We start from the raw sequence: 24,106 nt of genomic DNA on the forward strand, positions 1-24,106 counted from the left end.
CTGCTTCTATACAACTTAATCTTCTGTCCGCACGTCCTCGTGCTGGAGGATCTAAAATTTGAAAAATATCCCTTCGTTCTGCAGGTGGTTAGAGAGCAGGTATCATGGCATTGCTTGAGGATGGGTAAGTCCTTTGTACCTTGTCCACAGTCTATATTGCTTCAGCAGCTTCCATTCCTATCGCATCTGTGTCCACACGCAAGCAGGGGAGAGGTCAGCTCCATATATGCAGAAACTCTTCCCCAAACACTCACACTTGTGCACATGCTTCAGCTCTTGTATAAATAAGACTCCAAATAAACGCACGAGCCTGTACACCCCATCGGACCGTCTCACAAGCGTGTACAAACACGGGACTCCGTTCAAAATTATGCACCACTACCGTCGTGTATAAAAGTACAAGCACGTCTATGTCTGTGCAGACTGACAAATTTCTATGCAGACGTTTGATACACGAATGGCTACACGTGCAGTCATATCACACAGGCTCTGCTGTTCTTTCGCTAAATGACCTCTTTGGAAGCGTTTCTCGGGTAGGGCTACCTCTCGGATTTTTTTCTGGTATAACTGTGAAAAGTCAGCACAGGGAAAGCGTCTACATAAACACATTTCAATCCTGCCTTGTTCTGCCTTTGTCTCCTCTACCTAGATGATTCCCGTTTTCTCTGTTCACTTGAGGTGTCATGATTGTTCTGTTGCACACAGGCACAACCAACACACACAAAGTGTCAGCAGACACATTCACTGGAGCACAACACCAGTGCAGATGCACACAGGAGACGAAATAAACACCCATGTGTGTGGAGAGAAAGAGGGACTCACATGCGGGTTGAGAAATGGCTGGATTCAGCAGGCGCTAAGGCACACAGAGACTTTCAGGGACACTGTCTCCACAAGCACTGGGTCAAGTCTGCAGGTATCCTAGACGTTGACAGTCGTGCCAGCACCTGTGACTGTGCAAAACTACCAGACGGTGACAGGAAAGACACTGCCTCTCACACAAGCACACAAGTGTTTGCCTTCAGCTATAGATCAGGGACAAGCTTGTGAAGAGATGCTCTGTTGCACTTTCTTGTTATGACATGTTCTGTTCCGTTTCTCCTGTAGGTTGATTGCTAAGTGTCTTTCCTCAGGTGACTGTGAAGCATTTGCCATGGATGAGAAGTACCATGGCTCAGCGTTCAGTTCTGCCTATGTCTGTCGCTGATTCTTTCCTAGCAGAGCTCCCTTGCGTCTGTCCACATGAGAAATGCAGGACTGTACAACTGGAGAGATGCAGAAGCGTTCCAACAAACACCACAGCTGTACACTCATTTAAGCTTAAACATGAATGGAACCCACAACCAGGCACACGCACGTGGACAGACGAGTATTTATAAGCACAACTTCATTCACACACAGTTTGATCCCAAAACAGGAGCATATCTGGGGGTACTCTCCAAATGTGAAGCCATGTGTACGTGTGTGCAGTGTCTCCATCTTAAACAGACGTGTTTACCCTCCAGTATGAAAGTGCGTTTCTCCTACGTCCTCCTGTAAGTAGAAGTGAGAGGGCGTGCTTGCAGAAGTGTGCATGAAAAGGTAGGTGCTTTTCTCTAGCTGCGTATGCGTGCACGTATGGGCGCATATACCTAGATGCTTGTGGAAAGGCTTCTGCGTGTTTTTCGGTGAGGAATCCTATGTGTGTGTTAGTAACAGAACCAGTTTTACAAAACGTTCCTGAAATGATGAATCAGTTTTGTAAACTGTCCCTGAAAGGATGTTCAAGCATATCGTGTTCGAGTATACTCTTATCTTAACAACCTAGCTTTATCTTAGCCTAAATACGCATAGAGTGAGGAGAAGTACATGCAGTATCTCCGGAGGTTGAGCAAGTCAGCAGTTATCTAGCTATAGAAGTAGCTCGCCTGTGCAGTACCCAAAGGTGAAAGGGACAGAAGTGATGAAGACTACTTACTTCATCCTGAAGACCCCCTGAAAGACCACCAGAGGACATTGTACATGATCAAAATAGTTCCAAGATGTTGCAATCGATGTTGCAATCAATGTTGAGTAACCGTTACGTATCTTAATGAATATACGAATATGTATGTGAATGGACTGTATAAATACTGTGTAACTTAAACTGAGCAGGGAAGCCAGCTTTGGGTGTGAACCCCTGGTTTCCCAGCGCTGAAATAAAGCACCGCATATAACTACGCCTGTGGTTATGTGTCCTTATTGCTAACATTTTGGCGACCCAGGTGGGACCTCGTGGGCTGCTGAGGTGGGTCACGTCTCGATCCTGCTCCGGCTAGCACCGAGGTATTCTTGGGGAGTGCATCGGATGCGACTGACCCTCTGCTGCTCATGACGGACCTCTGACTGGTAAGAAGGTGCTTTATCTGGATTATTGGCTACCCACCTGGTCTGGTTTTGGTCTGGTAGCCTGCTGGTCAGGCATCTGGTAGCCTGCCGGTCAGACGCAGCGAAAGCCACGCTCGGTTGGGCAGGGAGCTCCCGGGGTATTGCCTAGGCAGCCGTCCGTCAGACAGAGGGAAACCTCTGCGGGCTCGGCATCTGGTCTGGTCTGGTAATTTGTGTGCACCTGGTCTGGTTATTAGTGCTGCTCAGCACCTGGTCTGTAGTTCTGGTGATTTAATCTGTATTTACTGTTGAAACTGGTGATTTGATCCGTGTTTACTGTTGTTCTGGTAAAGTTACCTGTGTTATCTTTCTGTGTTAGTTATCTATATCCTTCTGTGTTGATACGTGCAATACAAAGATGTCACCATTAGATTGCCTGTTGAAACATTGGAAGGAGGGTGGATTCGGACAATCAATGAGTAAAAAGAAATTAACTGAATATTGTACTCGCCGCTGGCCTGAATATGACCTGCCTAGTGAAGTACAGTGGCCACCGGAGGGCACGTGTATGGCTATAGAAAACAGTAGCAGTAACGCTTTAGAATTGGATGTGTCGTGTCTTGCACCTTCGGAAACAGAACCCTCTGCACCTAAACACCTTAAACTCTGGAAACAATCAGCTGGTCCTTACCGAGAAAACCTCCCGGGAGTATGCAGATGCCAATGAATCCCTAAACATCTGCTAACCTCCTTTATCAGTTGTGCCACAAAATGGGGCCCCCTATCGGATGATATTCCTATTGGTACCCCAAATCTAGGGATTATTTCTTTTAATAACCATTTCACAGTTTCTTTTGCTTGGTTGGTGTGACAAGGGAAGGCTTCTGGCCATCCAGAAAAGGTATACACCACAACGAGTAGATATCTATATCCACGAGTTCTGGGGAGTTCCGTGTAATCTATTTGCCAATAATCCCCGGGTTGCATGCCTGTCTTAATTTTCCCCATTTCTATTTTTCTTTTTACTAGAGGATTATTTTTCAAGCAAATTTCACACTTAGCTGTAATAGACTTTGCCATTGTTAACATCTGGACCGAGATAATTTGTTTCCTTAGATAAGTTACCAATGCTTCTGCACCCCAGTGACACTTCTGGTGTTCTGTCTGAAGTATTCCTCTCATAATAGTGCTTGGCACCACAACTTGTCCATTGGTGGTTACATACCACCCAGAATTATTCTTGCTGGCTCTTACTAGACTTACAAGTTTTTCATCTTCTATGGAATATTTAGGTGGCTCTGAAGGTAATAAATCAATTGCTCTTACCTTCTGGGAGACAAGACCCACCATTGTTCTCACTTGCCGTGCCACCGACCGAGCTGTTTGATCAGCAAGCTGATTTCCCCCAATAATTTTCAATGTTCCACTTTGATGAGCTTTACAGTGCATTATAGCAACTTGTGATGGTTTCTGAATGGCATTAATCAAGTTCAGTATTTCCTTCTGGTATTTAATGTTTGTTCCTTGTGAAGAGAGCAGTCCCCACTCTTTCCAAAGGCTCCATGTACATGAACAACTCCGAAAGTATATTTTGAGTCAGTCCATATGTTACCTTTCTTGTTCTCACTGAGTTCCAATGCCCTAGTCAAGGCGATTAATTCCGCTTTTTGTGCTGAGGTGTTTGGTGGTAAGGGTTTGGCCTCAATTACTGTCTTGACAGTAGTGATCGCATACCCTGCATACCGTACTCCACTTTCCACAAAGCTACTGCCATCAGTAAAGAGTTCCCAGTCAGTTTCTGCCAGCGGGGTGTCTCTCAAATCAGGACGACTTGCATGGGTGTATTCGATGACTTCCACACAATCATGTTCCAGATCTCCTTCTTCAGTACCTGCACCCAAAAACTCCGCAGGATTCATTAGGTTAGTAATTTTTAGAACAACATCATCTTGTTCTGTCAGAATTACCTGGTATTTCATCATTCTGCTTGAGGAAAGCCAATGGCCCCCCTTTTGTTCCAATACTGTTGTCACCATATGGGATACAAACACTTCTATCCTTTTTCCCATAGTCGCAATCAGAATATCATCTACATATTGTAGCAACAAATACCATTGTCGAGGGATCATGATATGACCTTTTGTAGTCCATTCCTCGAGTTCCTTGGCTAGTTGATTTCCAAAGATGGTTGGGCTATTCTTGAACCCTTGTGGAAGGCGTGTCCAGGTTAATTGAGTTTTCCTCCCATTGTGTGGATTTTCCCATTCAAAGGCAATGGGAATTTTTGCTTTCATGGTCAAGGGGTATGCAGAAGAAGGCATCTTTTAAATCAAGTACAGTAAACCATTTATATTTCTCTTTCACAGATGTTAACAAGGTATATGGATTTGCAACTACCGGATAAATGTCCTTAGTGATCTGGTTTACAGCCCGCAAATCTTGGACTAATTGATAACTACCATCAGGTTTCTTTACTGGAAAAATTGGAGTATTATATTCTGATTCACATTCCTCTAGAATACCATATTTCAAGAATTTTTCAATTAGAGGTACTATTCCTAACCTAGCTTCTAGTTTCAGTGGGTACTGCCTCAACTGTACTGGCTTGGCATCTTCCTTCAGTTCCACTTTTACAGGCTGGGCTGGTTTTGATTTCCCAGGTATGTCAGTCCATCACAGCCTCCTCCACTGCTTGTGGTATTTTCACTACCAGGTTTTCTTTTAATAACAGAATTTGTCCTACCTTAGATTCTGGAATTTTCATTACCAGGTTTCCATCCTCAAATGTTATTACGGCATCCAATGTGGTCAATAAATCCCGTCCTAAAAGGGAAACTGGACAGTCTGGAACATATAAGAACTTGTGGGTTAATTCCTTTCCTCCAAAACACAAATCTAAGGGTTGTAGGAATGGCCATACTTCTTCCTTCCCTGGGGCACCAACAATCGTTGTCGTTTTATGACCTACTGTTCCCTGTAAGGAATTTAGCACAGAATAGGTAGCCCCTGTGTCCACAAAAAATCTCACATCCTCGTCTCCCACTTGTACCGTCACTAAGGGCTCCTTATTCTGGGTATCCATTTTTGTGCTTTCATATAGTCAGCTGTCATTACTATACTCCCCCAGCACCATAGTTTGTACTGCATTTCCTACTGCATTTGGTACCCAACTCATGGAACCGGGACAGTTCGGGCATTCGTTTTTCCAGTGTCCTTGCTGCTTACAATAAGCACATTGATTTGAACCAAGCTTTACAACAGGTCCCAAAGGAATTCCCTGAACATTCCAAAAACCACGCCCTTGACCGTTTCTAATTCATCTACCACGGACTCCTGTTCCTACTCCCCCACCTTGTCCTTGGACAACAGGTCTTGCTGATAATGCCTTGACTGTTCCTTTTCTCTCTTATTATTAACTTTCCAGGCTGTTTCTAACATAACATCCAGATCTCGTAATTGTGCCCCCTCCAGTTTCTGTAATTTCTTTCGAATATCATCTTGAGACTGTCCTAAGAAAATTAAAGCTAACTGAGCCCTTGCTTGTTCTGTTCTTGCTTGTTCTCCATAGAAACACATGAACACACTCACACAGGAACACACTCATTCTTTGCAATCTACTGTAGCTCCTTCTGCAGTGTGTACAGCAATATTTATTCATGCTACTGGAACACACTTCCCATTCTCCATTCCCCATTAGGATTTGCATGCTGGCTTCTCTCCCATTTCTCTCAGCCTATTATCTACCTATGCTTTCCCAAATCTCAAGGATGGCATACGAAAGATTTTCCAAAATGATTGTAGCTCAACATCACATATGTTTCTAGAAGCATAACCAGAGGATTTTTTCTGTTTTTCTTTCTTTCTTTTTTACCTGGTGAGCTGGAAGTACTGGGTGTGCAGTCACTGTCATCCAGCCACATAGTCTGAACCTTTGAATCCTGTTTTGGAAGGCCCTTAAGGGAGCACCTCAGCTCCTGGAGAGGGCAAAGAAGATGTGTTTTAATAAAGCACTTGGTAAAATCAGGGAGGGTAGCCTGTTAGAGTTCATACACCCACCCTGTCATTCTCCTCTTCCTCAGATGTTTCATTTTCCCTCAAACTACTACAACAACTGCTTACACTGGATGAAGAACGTGAGAATGGCTGCATCACGCAGTATCCTGAAGTCTGACTCCTGAGCATTCTGTGAAATGTAAGCATTCAACATTATCAGGCTTATTGTTACACATAGGCTTGCACTTTTTGTGACATAACTTTATCATATAGTAGTCAGCAACAGGAAATTATTCATCCACAGCTAGTTTTTCCAATTCTGGTGAACTGGCTTGCATTCCTTAATTTCTAGTTGCTACTTCATTTAGTAGAAACACCACTTCTTGTTTCCATGCTGGATAACTATAATCAAAGGACAAGACTGAATTTTTAAGTCACAGACCTAAGTGTCTTCAAGCAGAGTGAGTCAAACCACCTGCATTTAAGCACTGTTAACCTCTAGACATTCATTAAAATCAACAGATGCCTTCACTTTGGAGATTAGAGATTTTAGAAGCCTAAATACAACATGTTGAGGTGTTAAACTGAGTATAAAGGCAAGGCACTACCCAGCCTCGGCCACCCACATCCACTCTCAGCCTATTGTGTTTGGTCTGGTGAAATTCCAGACAGTACAAGGAAGCTATAAAAGCACACTTTCCATGTCATAGAGCTTATGAATTGTTACTGCTATGTTTCCAGACAGTTTTAACAGGAGGAGTAAGGAAAACTTAGAGACATTAACCAGTATTATAGAATTATTAACTAAGAAAATTCAAGGAAGCAATGGGAAGGCACAAACAAATTACTGAGATCTGCATTATTTTAGGATGTCTCAGTGCCAAGCCATTAGGATTGAGTGTCAAGCTCTTGCACAGACATGTCAGAAAGGTCCTCCTGCTTACAGATAGGAACATACCTAGGTGAGGATGCCCTTCCTGGTGATTTTGTATGTGCACAGCTGCCAGTAGCCAGGCTCCTGTAGGTCCATCCCACTAGACTTTTAGCTCCCACAGGGCCATTACAATAGGAACATTCAAAGCAAAATCTATTGGATCACTTGACTGCCACTCTCTCAAATGTCATGGTCACTGAGATAGCCATGATATATACCATGTTTCATATCTGTCAAAAAGGACCCTTTAGGTCAGCTTCTCCCAGCTCAGAATTTGAGATCCACTGCTTACAGTCATCTAGGAGACAGAGCAGTTCATGAGGCTGATAAGCTCACATGGTGGAAGGTGCACTGTGCATGTAAACCTAACATTTATGGTGAAATACTCACTGCCTGCAGAAGAGATCAGCCAATAAGAGAGAGATGAGTGCTTAAAAATGTTAAGAAACCCAAAAAAGCTAGGAGAGGCAAGAAAGATAAGACACCTTCAAGATACTAAATATGTTTATTCCTTCAGAAACACTGCAAAATGTGGCCAGTCTTGACCTACAAGCAGTAATGAAACCTAAAGTCCCAGGCATATCACATGCCAGCATGCAACAGGGAGAACAGTAAAGACAGGGCCAATATAGGCCAAAGGTATTTCCTCAGGAGGTTAGGAAATATATTTTGGAGGAAATGAAGACCAACATGCTTCTCTATTGGCAGAGCAAATCAATAACATGAATTTAAGTGAGTTAGAGCCCAGATTTTTACAAAGTATCTCCTTCTCAGCATCCTTCCTCAGCAGGTTTCTCCATCCTCACCTACTGACCTATGTCATCCAAAGACAGCAGAGACAGAGGTGGAAAGATGTTTGTCTGCTCTTGCCTTCTGCAGGCCAAGCTGTTCTCTTCTGGCTCATCTGAGAAGAGGGGAGGGGAAGAGAAGGAGAGGCACTCAGCAGCAGCCTCTTTCCCTCATCACTAGTAGAGGCTGTTTCAATGGCTGCTAACTGGGCAATGGGAATGGGCTAGAGCCAAAATGCTCCAATAGAAGTTATCTGGACACGTTCCTTTCCCAGGACTCCTGCTCCTGGAACTGCCAGTGGAGCATTACATGGTGCCACTTGGTCTCTCCACAGTCCTTGAGGTCCTCTAAGTAAGTTCATGCTCCTCTTAGCCAAGGCTCTCATTTCACCCCAAAAGTCTTGCCAGTATCTTCAGTAGGTAACCAATGACAGAGAAGCATCTGGTCCGCGCTTGATTGGCTTGATGTCCCTACTCAGATGAGTCTAAGGATGGAAAACACAAAAAAACTTTTCCTAGGATTTGGGTGTACACAGTACAGTGCTTGATTTTTCAGATGCAACCCAGAAAGCCATCTGATCCTGAGGAGGTTTGCTATGTGGTTACTTAGGCGGGGTTCATTCTTTTAAGTCTGTCCCATGGGAAGAAGGATTATTTGGAAGCCTACCTGGACAGTAAAGCAGAAAAACTAAGGGTAATTGTCCCTGCACGTGGTAGAGAAGCCCAACTGAACAATGCAGTTTCATGGACTGCAAGCTAATCACTGCAGAATGGTGTGTTGGCAATCAGCATGTGAGGAAAGAGAGCGCTACTGTAAAAGAATTAATCTGTGTTCCCTTTACATTATTTCCAGCTTGGTTTTAGCACAACATGGACTAAGGGTTTGATTCGGTCTAGAATCTGTAATTATTATTTAAGACCAGCAGCAACATGCTGAACATTTTTGTGACAGAGAAATTTCCTGTGACACTACTCCCTGGGGAGAACCAGGAGCGGATTGATTGACATACTGCCAGGGATGACATTTTTAATATGGGCTGCAGAAATTGCTCTAGAACCAGCTGGAACTCTTTTTGCATTAGAAATATGCCTATATCACAATCCTGATTTGTGGCTTCACAATTAATGAACAATACTATTTCAGTAGAACTATCTTTGAGATAGCCTGTTAGAATTAAACTCCTAGACTGTTACTGCAATAATGTGCTAATACTGTTTTGGCGAATATAGTGCGCTCTATGTGGTGGAATTCCATGTCCTTGATTCCCTGTCCCAGCTATGATGCAGAAGCTATGACTTGTACATGGGCTGGTCCCTAACTCTGAAATTACAACTCTAACTCTGGCTAATCACCAGTTGTACTAAACTCCATGTTACATCCCACCTTGTAAACAAACTGTCCAGGAAAGAGCTAAACTACCACAACTGTGAAAAGACTTCTTCTGGTGATTGTACAAGTGGTTTTGGATCCAGGACTGGAAAAAGATGCTCAGAGAGAATCCTGGTGACAGAAATAGACTGCCAAATCGTACAGGTCATGCCTCATGTGCATAAACAATATTCATGCAAGTATTGTCAGTGAAATCCCATGGTATGTTTGCTCTCTGAAAGCATGTCATATCAATTTGAAACAGCCATTGCATCTGGTTCACCTCAGCTGATGAATAGACACTGGGGGCTGGGAAGTGGATGAAGCCCGCCATCAAATGTAGAAATCAGGAACAGATGTCAAGAAAGCTTCATCATTTTCTTCCAGGACATGCACACATTCTACAGTATGCTAACCAGAACTAACCAAATTATGAGATGTTTTCTTACTAGGCAGAATTCTTGCTGATTATGCAAGGTTACTTCATCTGCCTAATCAGAGCAAGAGTCCTTCACGTGTGAACCTCTAATTCATTAACAAGGTCCCAGGCAGTATGAGGATGGGGAGGTAGAATAATGTGGTAAGGCTGGAAGGAGTTGCTGACCAATCAGTGATTCCATGTCCTGCATTCTCTCTTATCCTTTGCTGCCAGAGCTAGCATCTTAAATGGTCTATATCTCCTAGCTGTGCTCTCATCCTCCACCAAAATTTTGGACACCCACCTAAACCAAAAACTAGTATCACAAAAACATATTTACCAGAACTCTGCACCTTGGCTGTGACAACATTCTGGGTAGTCGCACAGCTGAACTACTGCAGATAGTCACCAGCCTGCAATTCTTATGGAGCTTTGGATCTACCTGGAAGGAAGGCCCTTCCTTATCAGACTTGGCACCTGGAGCAACACAGAGGCCTGGCTCTAGAGCATTTCCCGAAAGTTTCCTAGAGCAGCCCCAGTCCTGAGAAAGGGACATGCCTTACTACAAAGTACTCAGTGCCCTTTTTGCCACAGGTCTCATCCAAGTTCTCATGAAAAAAATCAGGTGTGGCAAGCTGTTCCAGAAAGTCAGCTGCAGTCCTGGATTTAGAGACAGGCTGCTCTGGAATCTTGTAAATGTAAATGTATAGTTTCCATTAAGTCCTGAAGTATCCTAGATAGGATCACATCCCAGCATAATGCAGCTTAGCAACAGCAAAGATGCACTACCAGGAAAGTACATTTTTATATAGTTTTTGACCACCAGAAACTGAAGAACTATTTTGCAGACTACCACGTGAAGTATTTTGCAAGAGTACACTAGGTATGGTATGGCGTACTTTAGCGATGAAACTTAGGTGCAACACATGAAACCCCACTGTAACACTTTGGGGGGACTGAAAACAGACTAGTAGTTCAGACTGGTTTGGAGCAGCAGCGTGAATCCTGCTTGAAGGGGCAGAACTTGGACACAACTCAACATTCCAACAAACCCTTGTCCAAGCTTCTCCATGAAGCTCCAAAATCAACCCAGAGCAAACTACAGAGGAAAAAAATACATGAGTAAGCATGGACAACTGAACTGCTAGGGCTTTGTGTATCCTGTTGGATGCAAACTAACATTACAGTAAAGATACAGCCAAATCACCTTTAAATGGTTCAATCTTTATTCACTGGCTGTTTAAGAAAGCTGACTTACTTACTTGCATGCTTGAATTACTGTTCCATGGCCAGACATACAACTTTTAAGATACTGCAATGCCTGATGTGGACAGTCTTAGTAAATCCTCCAAGAGAGCAAGACATGCACCATGCTTAAGTCAATACCAGACACAGTGAGTGTATTTCAAATACTAAAATTATTTTCAACTCACTTGCTTATCCTCCTGGGGAATTCTGGAGAGCTGGGACTGGAGGATCCATCAGACTTCAGGTCAAAGAAAGTTCCTGGACTGTCCAGCACCTTCCGTATCCTCTCTGCAGTGCCTCTGTTGGGAAAAAATAGAAACCAGCTGTACCCCATGGTCAGAGTTAACTACTATCTATTCTAACACTTTCTTACCAGCCACAATTACAAAGCTGGATCTTTCATATACACATGAAAGTACAGTTGTGTTGAGAAGAGTAGGTTCCTCACATGTGACCTGTTGAGGGCAATATATTAGAAATGGCCAGCTTTAAGCTCCTTTTGAATTGATATAAAAGTTAAAATTAATTTCTGTACTCTCTTTTAATTCTTCCTCTTTTTCTTCTACCCTCCCCATTTCATTGGTCTTAGAAAGTTTTAGGATTGATTAGAGAGTTAATGTATTTATTGCACAAAGAAAAAGGATCCAGCAAATTTCTGTTTCAGGAGGGTTACAATAGTTTTGTTGCTACTAGTACTTGTCAAGATACTTCTGAAGCAAGCTGTCTGTGTAAGTAACTGAAAAGTGGGGTATGTTTAATTAAGGATTGGAAAACTCAGGGTTTTTTTGGGTGAGTTTTGTGGCTTCAGTGATGGAGCTCACAAAGTTCCTCCTGGGTCAGCTCTGCTGTCAGAGCCTGCATACCATTAAACTACAGCTTCAGGGTGAAGTCACACACAGTGTGTTAATCTCTCTTCTGCCAGAGAGACTGCTCCAGTCTCCCCCATTCTTGCTGAGTGTACTTCCCATCAGCCCAGGTACCCATCAGACTCATGCATGAACCAGTTCATGGCAGAACCTGGCAGACAATCCAGTGAAAGTTGATACTTTTTCTGTTAGATTAATGGGCTGAATCAGTTCCATGAAGAGTTCACTGAACATCTGAGCCATCACAAGGAATAGGACAGGATTGGGTAGTTGAAAGAGTTAGTGGGACTGCTTTTCAGTGGCATTGAACCATTAGAACAGACCAGTTGCTGGTTAAACTGCACCTTCAAGAATCAACCAAATAGTTTTTCACAGAACACAAGATAAGGCTCACTGTTCCTCATATCTATAATACGATTACAAATAAACAAAAGGAAAGCTAAATAAACCAAATAACTTACCAATTCCCTCCTAGCAAAGGCCAGGGGAAAAACCAAACCAAAACAAAAACCAACCAAACAAAAACAAAACAGAAAGAAAAGAAATCTAGGGATTTTCCTTATTGTAGAAAACTTTTACAGATCTTTTAAGGGGATAGTGAATAATGTTGTACACAATGTAATGGGTTGGCAGGTGCAGCTGCATAAGGTACAAAACTATTCAAAGTAGTGAGGAGCTATGGCTACTGTGTTGGCTTAGACTGTTACATGGAAGTTGTCTCAGATTTAATTTTTCTCAAAGAAGATTCTATACTGTATTCTATACTATTTTTATTCAGATTAGGTCCTAGGCATCTCATTAAAGAAAGGTCCAAGGGAATACCTAGAAGGGAAAATGTAGTAATTCTTCCTGTTGTGAAATCACTATTTTCCACATTAAAGATAGCTTTTTTCCCCCTTTTACGCTGAGTCTGTAAGCTGTCCCCTGGAATTCTTGCACCTGGAAAAAATGTATATTAGATGCAGAGCACTCATGTGACTTCTGAAACTCTGTATAATCTTGAAAAGGAGCCTCAGCAAGAACTGAGACAAATTTGATTTAACTAAATCTCTTGTGACCAACAGACAACTTTTGAATGGTTAAAATTCTGTCAAATATGCCAAATCACTCCTTGAACCTGTATGTTACCCTTTAAGTATTTCTCACACCATCTAATTTGTTTTGACTTAAAGCTTTTTTTAGAAAATCCTTTTTTTTCAAGGTATCAGAAGTTTTGTCTATTTGAACTTTTTGACACAAAACCAAACAAACAACCAAGCACCCAATTCTCCCTTGCCAAATAGAAGCCTTTAATCTGATTGTTATCTGAAAGTGATGAATACAGAACAGGAGAACCAGGAGTCCTGGAACATATTGCACAATATTTAAGAGTGACATTACTATGTTCCTCCACCCATTTCCTCCCTTCTTCCACTCATATTGATTATTCTCCTTTACAAAGAGCCCTTTTTGTTTTGTTTGTTTCTGTCAATTGTCCATTTCTCCATTAACTCATAATGAGGCTTTTCTTCCCATTCCAACCATTTCCATTTCCATACTCATTCCTGTCAATTACCTTTCTGTCCTTATACATGCCTTTCTATCTCCCCTTTCTCATCTCCTTCTATGTTTTTTTTTTTTTTCTGTCTTTGTCTCATCTTCCCACGGCTCATACCTCTTTTCCTCCCGTATGTTCTCAATGCCAATGGCACTACGCCGTCGCCCATGGAACCAGCTAGCTCGAGTACGTGAGGGGCTCCTACCAGGCAAGGCAAAAGACTAGAAAAAAGGAAAGTGTGACAGAAAAGAGAGCGGGAAACATGACGGGAAACACTGTGGAGAACTGAAAGCATGGAAGAGAGTTTGCAATGTGGATCCAGATCCTCTCCTTTGCTTTGCAATACAATAGAACAGCTCAGCTCCACTGGTGCAAGGAGTACTTTCTGTCAGTGAGAAACATAATCTAGGGCTTACAAAGGTGGTACAAGAAAGAGACTGAAAGATACAGAAACAAAGTCAGAACAAGATACACAGCCACTATACAGAGAAAGAGGCTCAGGAAGGGAGGTATCCCCATGTGATGAGAGAAGGAGAGGCAGAATCAGGAAGGCAGAGAAAAATAGAAGTTAAAGGAGAGAAGGAGGCAGCAAACTCATCATTACTACGCTGTGAATTAGTTGTGCTGACATAAGGAATGCATACAACTGAGGAAACTGTCACCAATAAATTTCCATACTGAAAGGAACCTTCTTGGCTTACTCAGAGATGTGTTTTTGTAGTTTGCCTGTATACTGACATCACTAGTGCAAAGACCATAATCAGCTAGATGCACTTTGGCCAAAGTGACCATAATTCCAGTATCAGAAACATGGATTCTTTTCTGGTAACATTTGTCATGGATTTGTTATGCTCACACTGATCACATACGTTTGGTATCCTTATCAAATAAGAAAGCCTTTGATAGTGACTAGAAATATTCACTCTTTCTCACCCCAAACTTTATTAACTCTGCTATTTGTTCCCAACATACAAATTATGTTTACAGCAAAAACGCACCTTGAATAAGCATTGCACACCTGTTTATATTACAGAAAAGAATCTGATTGGTGAAATTGAAGAAAATGGAACAGATCTAGTGTCTTTATATTCTCAGCTCTTGCCATATGAGAATACAGCACCATTCTAGTCAAACCACAGTACATGCATTTTTTTAAGGTATGGCAACATACAGGATCTAATCCAGGATAGATATCTGATGCAGAATCATGTTTGGCTTTCTCCTCCCAGTCTGCATCAATCTCAGCTCTAGTTTACACATGAACTGAGGCTAGAGATAGGCACAGACAAAACAGATTGCAACACGTGCTGTCACCACTTGTGAGATGGGACTGTACAACAGAAAGACATTCACAGAAAGACAAAAGGACAAACTAATAGGGAAAGAGAACTAAGAATGTATGGATGGCTCACAAAGGTATGCCAGGTTTCTTCTTACAGCCCACTCAAATACCTTACCGCAGCAATGGCCTTAGGGCCCTCGGTGACACTCTGGCTGAGGGCAAGGCCAGGTGTAGCTGGGCGGCTGGGCAGGGTGGCTGGCTGCTGCTTTCTCATGGATATCCCCATGGTATCCAGGCTCTGGCTGCGGCCTCTAATCACCCGCTGAACAGTGGGGAAGCAGGGAAACAAACAAACACAGATACACATATAGACCTGCACACAGTAGAGCAGTAGGAAAAGTACCACAGTTTGGGTGGAAAGGTGTGATAAACCAGCACCAAAACCACAGAAATCCTAATTCCTAGAAGACAGCATCTTAGATATTACCCATTTTTGGTCCTAGCCAATTCATGGAGCTCACTGCCAGTGGAGATCTCTTCCTCAAGTTTATTCTCTACTTTCACTTCCCTTTTCCTGTTGCAAAAAATAGAGATTCCCTACCAGTATCCCAGCAGATTGGATAAGACAGCATAATCTGAAGAATTCTTACCCAGTACAGGCTACAAAACAGAAAATCAAACTCCTGTTCAAGACTGTAAGGTTCAGTCTTGCATGAACTTGGGTGTTGGTTCCAAAGGGAAAGGAGCCATACTAAAGTCTGCAGCATCTGGAAAAGCTATTTTTGAGTTTACTCAGCCTTTTCCAGCCTTCTGCAAAGGTCATATGTCTACATGACATGCAAATCACAGCATCTGCTATAAGTCAGAAAAGGACATTTTGGGATAATTAGTGTAGGACCCAGATGGGTAGGAAATTCCTGTTTAGCAGCAAAGGCAGGATAGACTGATTGTATGTAAAAACACACCTCATCAAAGCATCCCAGTTCTGACCAAAGCTACGCATATAACTATATGTAAATGGATTAGTTTGACAGCCCTTAACAACTCTAACTAGCCCACCATGGTCATCTGAAGAAATAATGTATTTCTCTGTCCAGACAGCTAACTTACACAAAAGAAGTGGTGAGGCACTTCCACAGAAGTGGGAGAGGAAAAGTAGATAGGAAAATGATATAAGATTCTCAGTTCAAAACTCAGTTTTCCTGTTTGTACAAAAACTTTCCTATCTCGTATCATCTTGATCACTTTTAAAATAAGTTCTGCCACCTGATTAAAAAAAAAAAAAAAAAAAGAAAAAGAAAAAGAACAAAGTGTAATCTACACTGAACAAAAGAAAGTAAATTATCTCTGACTTTTAGAGAGTAAGTAAAGCATCACAGTTTCTCTAGATGGTACACTCACAGATACATTAGAAACGCTCTTGCAGTGGCTCTTGCAAATATTTCAGTTATGAGGAAAATTAAGTGAAAGAGATATGCTGTAGGAACTGAAAGCTGCTTGCTACTAGGTATTACTATTCCTCTTGCAAACACTCATTCCTTTTTCTGTAAGTCATGGAGTGACACGTCGTCTAACATTAGACGACAGCATGAAGCATAAAGAATTTCATTTCTTAGGGACAATAAGGAATTCCACCCTAAGCCACACTGTAGCTCTGTAGAAAGGCGCACAGGAAGGGGAAAAATTTTTCTTGAGACATATGGCAAAGGACAGTTGAAGATGCTCTAGAGAAAGGCTGCTGGATTGAAAGACTTCTTCTGTCTCACCCTAAGCACAGCTGACCAGCAGGGTGAATATTCCTTGGAGGGACACACAATGAGCTTGAGAAAATTATGAGCAACTGGGTAAAGGAATCAATCCACTATGGCTCACCTTGAAATTCTCAAGGAAGCTCCCACTGCCATTCTCTATCTTGTCATCCTCCCCTATGGGCAACCCCATCATACTGCGGCTGCGAAGCTGCAGCTCCTCAAAAAGGCTCTCCAAGAGGGCACTCCGAGTTCTTTTCTGCGTCAACATTAGGAATGAAAACACAACTATTATTGGGGGCGGAGGGATTATTTTTCCTGTTTTTGCAATGTCTCACGTCTGTCTTAAAAAAACAAAAACAAAACCAAACATCATGAAGATTATTTTAAACAGTATGAAGTGGTTTTAGATGTGGTTTTAGTGGTTTAGATTTTATGGAACATATTACAATAGTACCTAGCCATTTTAAACTCTTTCTAAAGCAAGTCATAAAGGACACCGGTACTTTTTTTACAGGTGATGAAAAAGAGGCATGAATTGAGGGCATTTTTTTCTAGATCAGGTAAGCAGCAGAGTGTGGAACAGAATTTTAGTACCTTGAACCAAAATCAGTGAGATCAGTACACATCCTGCAGCACAATACTGAGTTTCAGCTAAAACAGAATTTCCTCCAGCAAAATGCATGCATCATATTCCCACTCTTACTTGAGGATTAGATCTTTACATTAGGAGGTACCTGTTCATATTCTATCACACCTGCTGTGAAATACAAAGGAAGTATCACATAGCCAAGTATCATAACATTTCATCTTCCTTTTTTAAGCAACACAAAATAAGAAGTAAAAAGTTATACTGTATTTTCTTAATCTGGCAGTAATATAATTTTATAATTTTTAATGCAAACAACAAGGTAATAGACCCACCTCTAATTTAGCAAATTTATCAGCTCGATAGCAGCTGTACTCAGCATTGATGAGCTTGGCCAAAAGGAATTCACGAAACTCTGCACTCTGCAAAACAGGATGAAGACTAGACTAGAAATGAAAACAATAATAAAAATATCACATGAGAAAAGCTCTGCCTTTCTGCTCTTTAGACCTCCAAAGTCATGTAGCCAGACTGACAACACTGACTCAGAACTCCAGGGTATGTACCATATTACCCTGCCATCTAACAGTGGACAAGAGAAACAAGCCTTTCTAAATATGGCTGGATTTGGCAGAGGGGGTCCAAAGAAGGGGACCATATTACCATATTACCCTGCCATCTAACAGTGGACAAGAGCAACAAACCTTTCTAAATATGGCTGGATTTGGCAGAGGGGGTCCAAAGAAGGGGACGTCATCTCGAGCTGTGACTGAAACCTGAAAAAATATAAGGGGGAAAAAATAAGTATCATAACACAAGTGAGACTATCAAAGCCTTCAGACTGCTATGGTATATCTGATCCCTCCTGAATAATTCACATATCGAAAAGAACTCAAATATGTTATCCCATGCATCCAGCTCTTTCTGAACTCAGTGAATAAATGTGCTGATTTATCTTCCAGAAATTCAGTCAGCTAGATGTGCACACAGTAAAAGCAACAAAACCAATAAAGTGAATTGGTTTTTAGAAATCTTTAATAACAAGCAGTATATTTGGAAAAAAAAAAAAAAAGCTTCTATTCAGCCGGCAAGATTTACCTCCACTAGAAGAACCTCTGTCAATGTGATTATAGTGATCTTTTTTTTTTCTTTTTTTTGACAGAGAATTTTCAGTGAAACTACACTGCACAGTGAGGGGAGTATCTCAGTGACACCACCTCTCTGAGACACATATGGTACACATACAAAAGCACTTTCTCAGCAAGAGATAAGGATATCCATGTGGTTTTTTGTCTTTTTTTTTTTTTAACCGTGCTCCTGCCCGACATATCAATGCCAAAAAAGTAACTGTAATGAAGTTTTTATATAGTCAGTTGGCTCTTCACACCATTTACTTGTAATTATACACAGCTATCTTACCAGATACACACAGCAATTAAGAATATTTCACAGGCTTTTTCTTGCCAAGTTTGATGTGGTAGTTCAGATTTCTCACATCATAGGCCAGCACCCTTAATTACAAGGCCTCTCACACCCTCCCAATAGATATCTACCAGTTAAAATCCTGCCTTGCATTTTGTCAGGCATGTTAGCATCATATCTGTGCCTCGCAAAATTATGGAGAAGATTATTCTAGAAGTTACTGAAAAACATCTGAATGACAACACAGTCCTGCTTAACAAACTTAATTTCTTGCTACGACAAGGTTACCCACCTAGTTTACCAAGGGAAGCCTGTCGATGTGATCTTTTTGGATTTCAGTAAAGCCTTTGATACTGTCTCTCACAGCATCCTCCTGGACAAGATGTCCAGCATACAGCTGGAAAAACACTTGTGGGTGAGTAATTGGCTGATGGGCTGGGCTCAGAGGGTTCTAGTAAGTGGGGTTATGTCAGGTGGTGACCAGTCACTAGTGGGGTTCCTCAGGGATCCATCTTAGGGCCAGTGCTGTTCAATGTCTTCATAAATGACTTGGACACAGGACTTGAGGGAATACTAAGTTAGCCAATGACACTAATCTGGGAGGAGCTGTTGACACTCTCAGATGCAGAGAGGCCCTGCAGAGTGATCTGAGCAAATTGGAGAAATGGGCAATCACCAACTGCATGAAATTCAACAAGGGCAAGTGCCAGATATTGCACCTGGGGCACCGCAGCCCTGGCTGTACATACAGACTGGGGAACAAGATACTGGAGAGCAGTTCCGTGGAGAGGCATCTGAGGGTTCTGGTCAACAGCAAGTTGAACATGAGCCACCAGTGTGTCCTGGCTGTCAAGAGGGCCAACCATGTCCTGGGTTGCATCAAGCACAGCATTGCCAGCTGGACCAGGGAAGTGATTGTCCCGCTCTCCTCTGCACTGGTGTGGCCTCACTTGGAGCACTGTGTGCAGTTCTGGGCACCACGGTATAAAAAAAGATACTGGAGAGTGTCCAGAAGAGGGCTACAAAGTTTGTGAAGGGTTTGGAGGGGAAGCCATATGAGGAGCAGCTAAAGTCACTTGGTTTGTTCAGCCTGGAGGAGGGTGTTGTGTATTGATAAGGATCATGGCTGAAAACATTGTAGCGAAACTAGTTCATCCAGCCACAGGAGATGACACATTCAGTATAGGGTGAACTGCGATTTACATATCAACAACAAGCTAACAAGCCACAGCCCAGGCCAGCTGGCCAATACTGGAGGTGGGGGATGAGCTGGAGGGTACATAGCTCCATCTTCTGATATGCACAGCTTGGCAAACAAAGGGGAAAAGCTCAGACCCTTCAACATGGCCCCGGATTTGTCGAGACTTGTCGATCTTTCGCAGTCACCCCTTTCCCCCGCAGACTCTTCTCTACTCGGAGGGCTATAAAAAAAGCTCGCTTAAAACAGCACTGATAGGGAATCCACCATCCTGAGGACCCTCAGCCCACCAGCCTCACCACGGGAACTAGACTAGACATCGGAGGATGCTGCCCCCCTAAACTACAAACCCCAGCATCCTCGCTGCGGGACACCGGAGGGCATACACACATCTCATCATCCACGCTGTGGAGCCCTAAGAGTGACTGGATCCCTCATCTGTTTTTTTCTTCCTTTCTCTCTGCTCTTTCCGTCTCTCCTTTTTTCTATACCCCCATTTCTTTGTCTCTCCTTCTGTGAATGGTGATATATTACTCTCTTTCTCTCTCTCTTACACCTTAGTTTTCCTTCCCTCTGTACCACTCTTTTTCTCTCTCTCTTCCTTTTGAACATATAAGAGTAACATTATCTTAAGCTCTGCTGTTGGATTCTTCTAAGTCCCATATTATAGCTACTAATGGTTGCCAATACATGGCTCGTAGTAGGACTCTTGCTGTTAATGTATTGATAAGTTCTGTGATATCATAAACTATTTTTGCAAAGCCACTATTTGCTGTAACTAGTATTCCAACACATACTTTTAGTAAAACTCATAACTGAATTGGACCCCTGGAGTGATTGTCTGTCATTCACTTCACATAACCGCACAGAATTAACCGACAGTTAACTCACACCTGGTCTCATCTGTTGAGTCAGGGCGTGTGTCGCATTCAGAGTTAACTCATCCCTCATCCCATCTGTTGGGACAGAACAGAGGGGAGGCTCTACAGCTTCCTCACAAGGGGAGAAGGAGGGGCAGGCACTGATCTCTTCTCTCTGGTGACCAATGACAGAACCCAAGGGAATAGCAGGAAGATGTGCCAGAGGAGGTTCAGGTTGGACATGAGGAAAAGGTTCTTCACCCAGAGGGTAGTGGAGCATTGGAACAGGCTCCCGAGGGAGGTGTCACAGCCTGTCAATATTCAAGAAAAGACTAGACAGTGCCATCAGGCATACAATGTGAACTGTGGGGTTGTCATATGCAGGAACAGGAGGAGATGGACTCGATGATCCCTGTGGGTCCCTTCCAACTCAGGACATTCTATGATTTTAATTTTCTCATTGCAAAAATTGATTCAAATAAATAAATGCCATTAATATTCCAATTTAACCACAAGGCACTAAAGCTTAAGTAAATGGGAAAATGGATGGAAAAAAATTTTCCTTCAGTCTCTTAAGTACTAGAATACTCTCAAGGCAGAATGAGTTAAACGCCCTTTTGAAAAGCCTTTACAGAAAATCCTGCATTGGCTCTAGGGTCCTGACTGGGACTATTTCATTAAATGATACAGGCAACCCTATTACAGTAACCAAAACAATGGCATTGCAGACAGGGAAAGATGAAAACAATAGTAGGAAGAGACAAGACAAACGGTAACCTTCCCCAGCTCTTTCTCATGTCATTAAATGAAATCCAGTAAATTTCTGTGCCCTATAAAACAGAAAGCAAGACAAGAACTAGGACCCTATGCCCCTCATCAACATGAAGCTATCAATGTTCCTTGTGCTATGTCCCTGATCAATATGAAGCTATCATATATACCAGGCTCCCCATAGCACAAGGAACAATAGAAGGTGGTTACTCCACTCCCAGCACACTTGTTGGTGGGAAAAGAGATGGGTATCCTGTCCAAATTTTTATATTCTCGGTGTTCTTGTAGATTTCCAAGGCATAAGGACCAAATCAACATTTCTACATAATACGAGACATAGCACTTTGATTAAAATGTTTCTACAATAGAAACATCACAGAACCTGAGCTTCTGTATATTTTCTTCTCTCTCAGCATGACTGAAAGTTGAGCATAAAGTTACATAGGCATCCATACAGAGTCATGTTACAGTGAAAGAGCTGTGTGCAAAAGCTGCAGACAGGGAATTGGTTTTCTAGTAGAGCTTCTTTCAACTGGAGGGCCCAAACAGGTAGCACTTCCCTGACAGATGGGAATCCTGTTCTGGGATCCCCTGAAGCAGATGTAGCTGGTTTGAATTCCATAGATTAGGCCAACCAGCTGCATCTGAGCTGCAGTCTCCGGCAGGGCAACCTCTCAGCGCTGTGCTCTGCAGCATGAGCAATGCAGACATAGCTTTCAGTTAGGTGAATGAGTTTTACCTGACTTATATGATGCAAGCAATACATCCCCCAAAATGGCATAAATTTTTCCTTGTGCTCTTTGATGTAAACAACAACAACAACAAAAAATCTGAATTTGTCCTGCTTCAATTCCCAAGCTTTAAGCTTCAGAAATTCATCAGCCCCTTTGAAAAACATACAAGTATATTCTAGTTCCATGTGTAGATTCTTAATAAATTGATTGAATTACTCTTTCATTTTCTGTTTGCTAGGTAGAGGCACTAAGCAGTCCTGCAGTAAAACACTTGCATTCCAGAATCTTGGTCTTCGTCAGCCTCACCTCCTAGCCCCATCCAGATAAAAATGTATTTATGAAATCTGAATACTCAACAAACATGAACAGAGATTGCTAAATAGCAGCAGCCACACTAAATAGGGAGGACCTATGTGAACCTATAGAATAGAGAACAGCATAGCAGACTGGAGACTCCTGGTCAGAGAACAGAGAGTGTGTGAAGGGCAAGGAGAGATGGTGGCAGCTACTGGATTTCTAGGTCTACTGGTAATAGATCTAATTATTGCCTTTCACTGAAAATTGATGCAAAGAAATAAATACCATTAATATTCCATATTGATCAAGTTTGCTAAAAGTGCAAGCAGAGCTGTTAGGATGACAGCTGGCTGAATCCGCACCTCTTCCAAAAGCCCAAGAACAGGTTTCCACTTCAAGGATCAATATCAGCAAATCAGTACAGAGGAATCTATTGGCTCTGTTCACCTTGTAGAAAGTGTCCCCAGTTGTGTCATGAGTGAGCTGAACTACCACATAAGCGTGTAGGAAATTAGAAGCAATCATATCAGGGACAAAAGGTGTGCTTTCATCCTGGAAGATGATGGCTACAATGTCATTCCCAATGTGACGCTTCCGCTGAAGCTAGAGACAGAAAAATAATAAAGTGAGAAGGCAGGTGAAAAAGAGTAGAACAGTACAATGGGCCCTTAAATACCAGTCTATTTAACATCTTCAGTCCATCTGTTGAACCAAACCCCTCATCAATTAATTTTACCATTACTCCAGCTATAATTCCCACTGTTATGCAATTAGGCATTCGCCCCTCTAACTAGCCCCACATTGAATACCCCTCCCCTCTTAGCCACACAACTGAATTCCTTAGTTCCCCTTCCAATACCTGCTGGGAATCTCCCTCTGTGAAGGGCAGCTTTGTAGACACAGGAAACATGATCTCCTTGCCTCGGAAATTTGTATACACTGACTCAGTGCCCGTTTGACATCTAGTGACATCCAAGCCTCCCCGAAACCTGAGCAAATCCATACCACACCATAGATAAGGCAGGACAGAGATGAGGAAGTGGAAAGAAATGAAAATATATCAGTAACAGTACCTTGGTACATCAATATTATCAAAGGTGATTTTAAGAAATCACTGATAGTGGGGCATCACATCTTCCCAAAACAAATGCACTGCCTGAAGCAGCACAATGTTTCTGCTGATGAACATGCTCGCTAAAAGCTATGAAGCTAAACCAGGAATCCTCAAAGGAGCTACTTTATTTGGCATTCTTCTGAGAAACACAAATCGTATTTTAGAACTACCAAAAGGACAGGCTACCCCACAGAAAGAGACTGAAACAATACTGACCCCTATTATTGTGAAACAAACTTACATTCGCACAGTCAAATAAAATTATTCTCTGCTGCCACTGTGGGTCAGATTGAGACACCAGAAGAGAAACGAAACACACCATGCCTTAAAGCGAAAGAGCAACAGGGCGCACTGCGCAGGATTGTCCCTGATCTATAGCTGAGAGCAAACACTTGTGTGCTTGTCAGAGAGATTGTGTCTTGCGTGTAAGTGTCTGGGAGTTTGGCACAGGTCAGTGTGGTTGATTCGATAATCAACGTCTAGGATACTTGCAGAGCGGTCCCTGTTGGTGTGGGGACAGTCTGCGTGTAAGTCAGTCTGTGCTCGTTAGCGCCTGCTGTAGCTATCCGTCGCTCTGCACGCGTGTGGGTCC

The 24,106-nt window shown here is 42.4% G+C and overlaps 2 protein-coding genes across 2 annotated transcripts in view; one reads left to right on the forward strand and one right to left on the reverse strand.

The window, feature by feature from the left end:
* Positions 1 to 24,106, forward strand: part of LOC308042397 (rap1 GTPase-activating protein 1-like) — a gene marked incomplete at both ends in the record, with an annotated part of 195,328 nt that overhangs the window by 62,682 nt on the left and 108,540 nt on the right. The window lies entirely within an intron of this gene.
* On the reverse strand, positions 5,304 to 23,403 carry LOC308047898 (rap1 GTPase-activating protein 1-like; the record flags this gene model as incomplete). Its single annotated transcript, XM_080356707.1, has 11 exons — positions 5,304 to 5,320; positions 6,218 to 6,320; positions 6,403 to 6,529; positions 11,282 to 11,395; positions 13,617 to 13,720; positions 14,957 to 15,103; positions 16,654 to 16,788; positions 17,454 to 17,540; positions 17,823 to 17,894; positions 22,848 to 23,003; positions 23,260 to 23,403. 11 exons carry the CDS (start codon positions 23,401 to 23,403, stop codon positions 5,304 to 5,306), a joined length of 1,206 nt encoding a protein of 401 aa, XP_080212833.1.

The sequence above is a fragment of the Nesoenas mayeri genome (genome assembly GCF_963082525.1).
Source record: "Nesoenas mayeri genome assembly, chromosome: 1".
NCBI lineage: Eukaryota > Metazoa > Chordata > Aves > Columbiformes > Columbidae > Nesoenas > Nesoenas mayeri.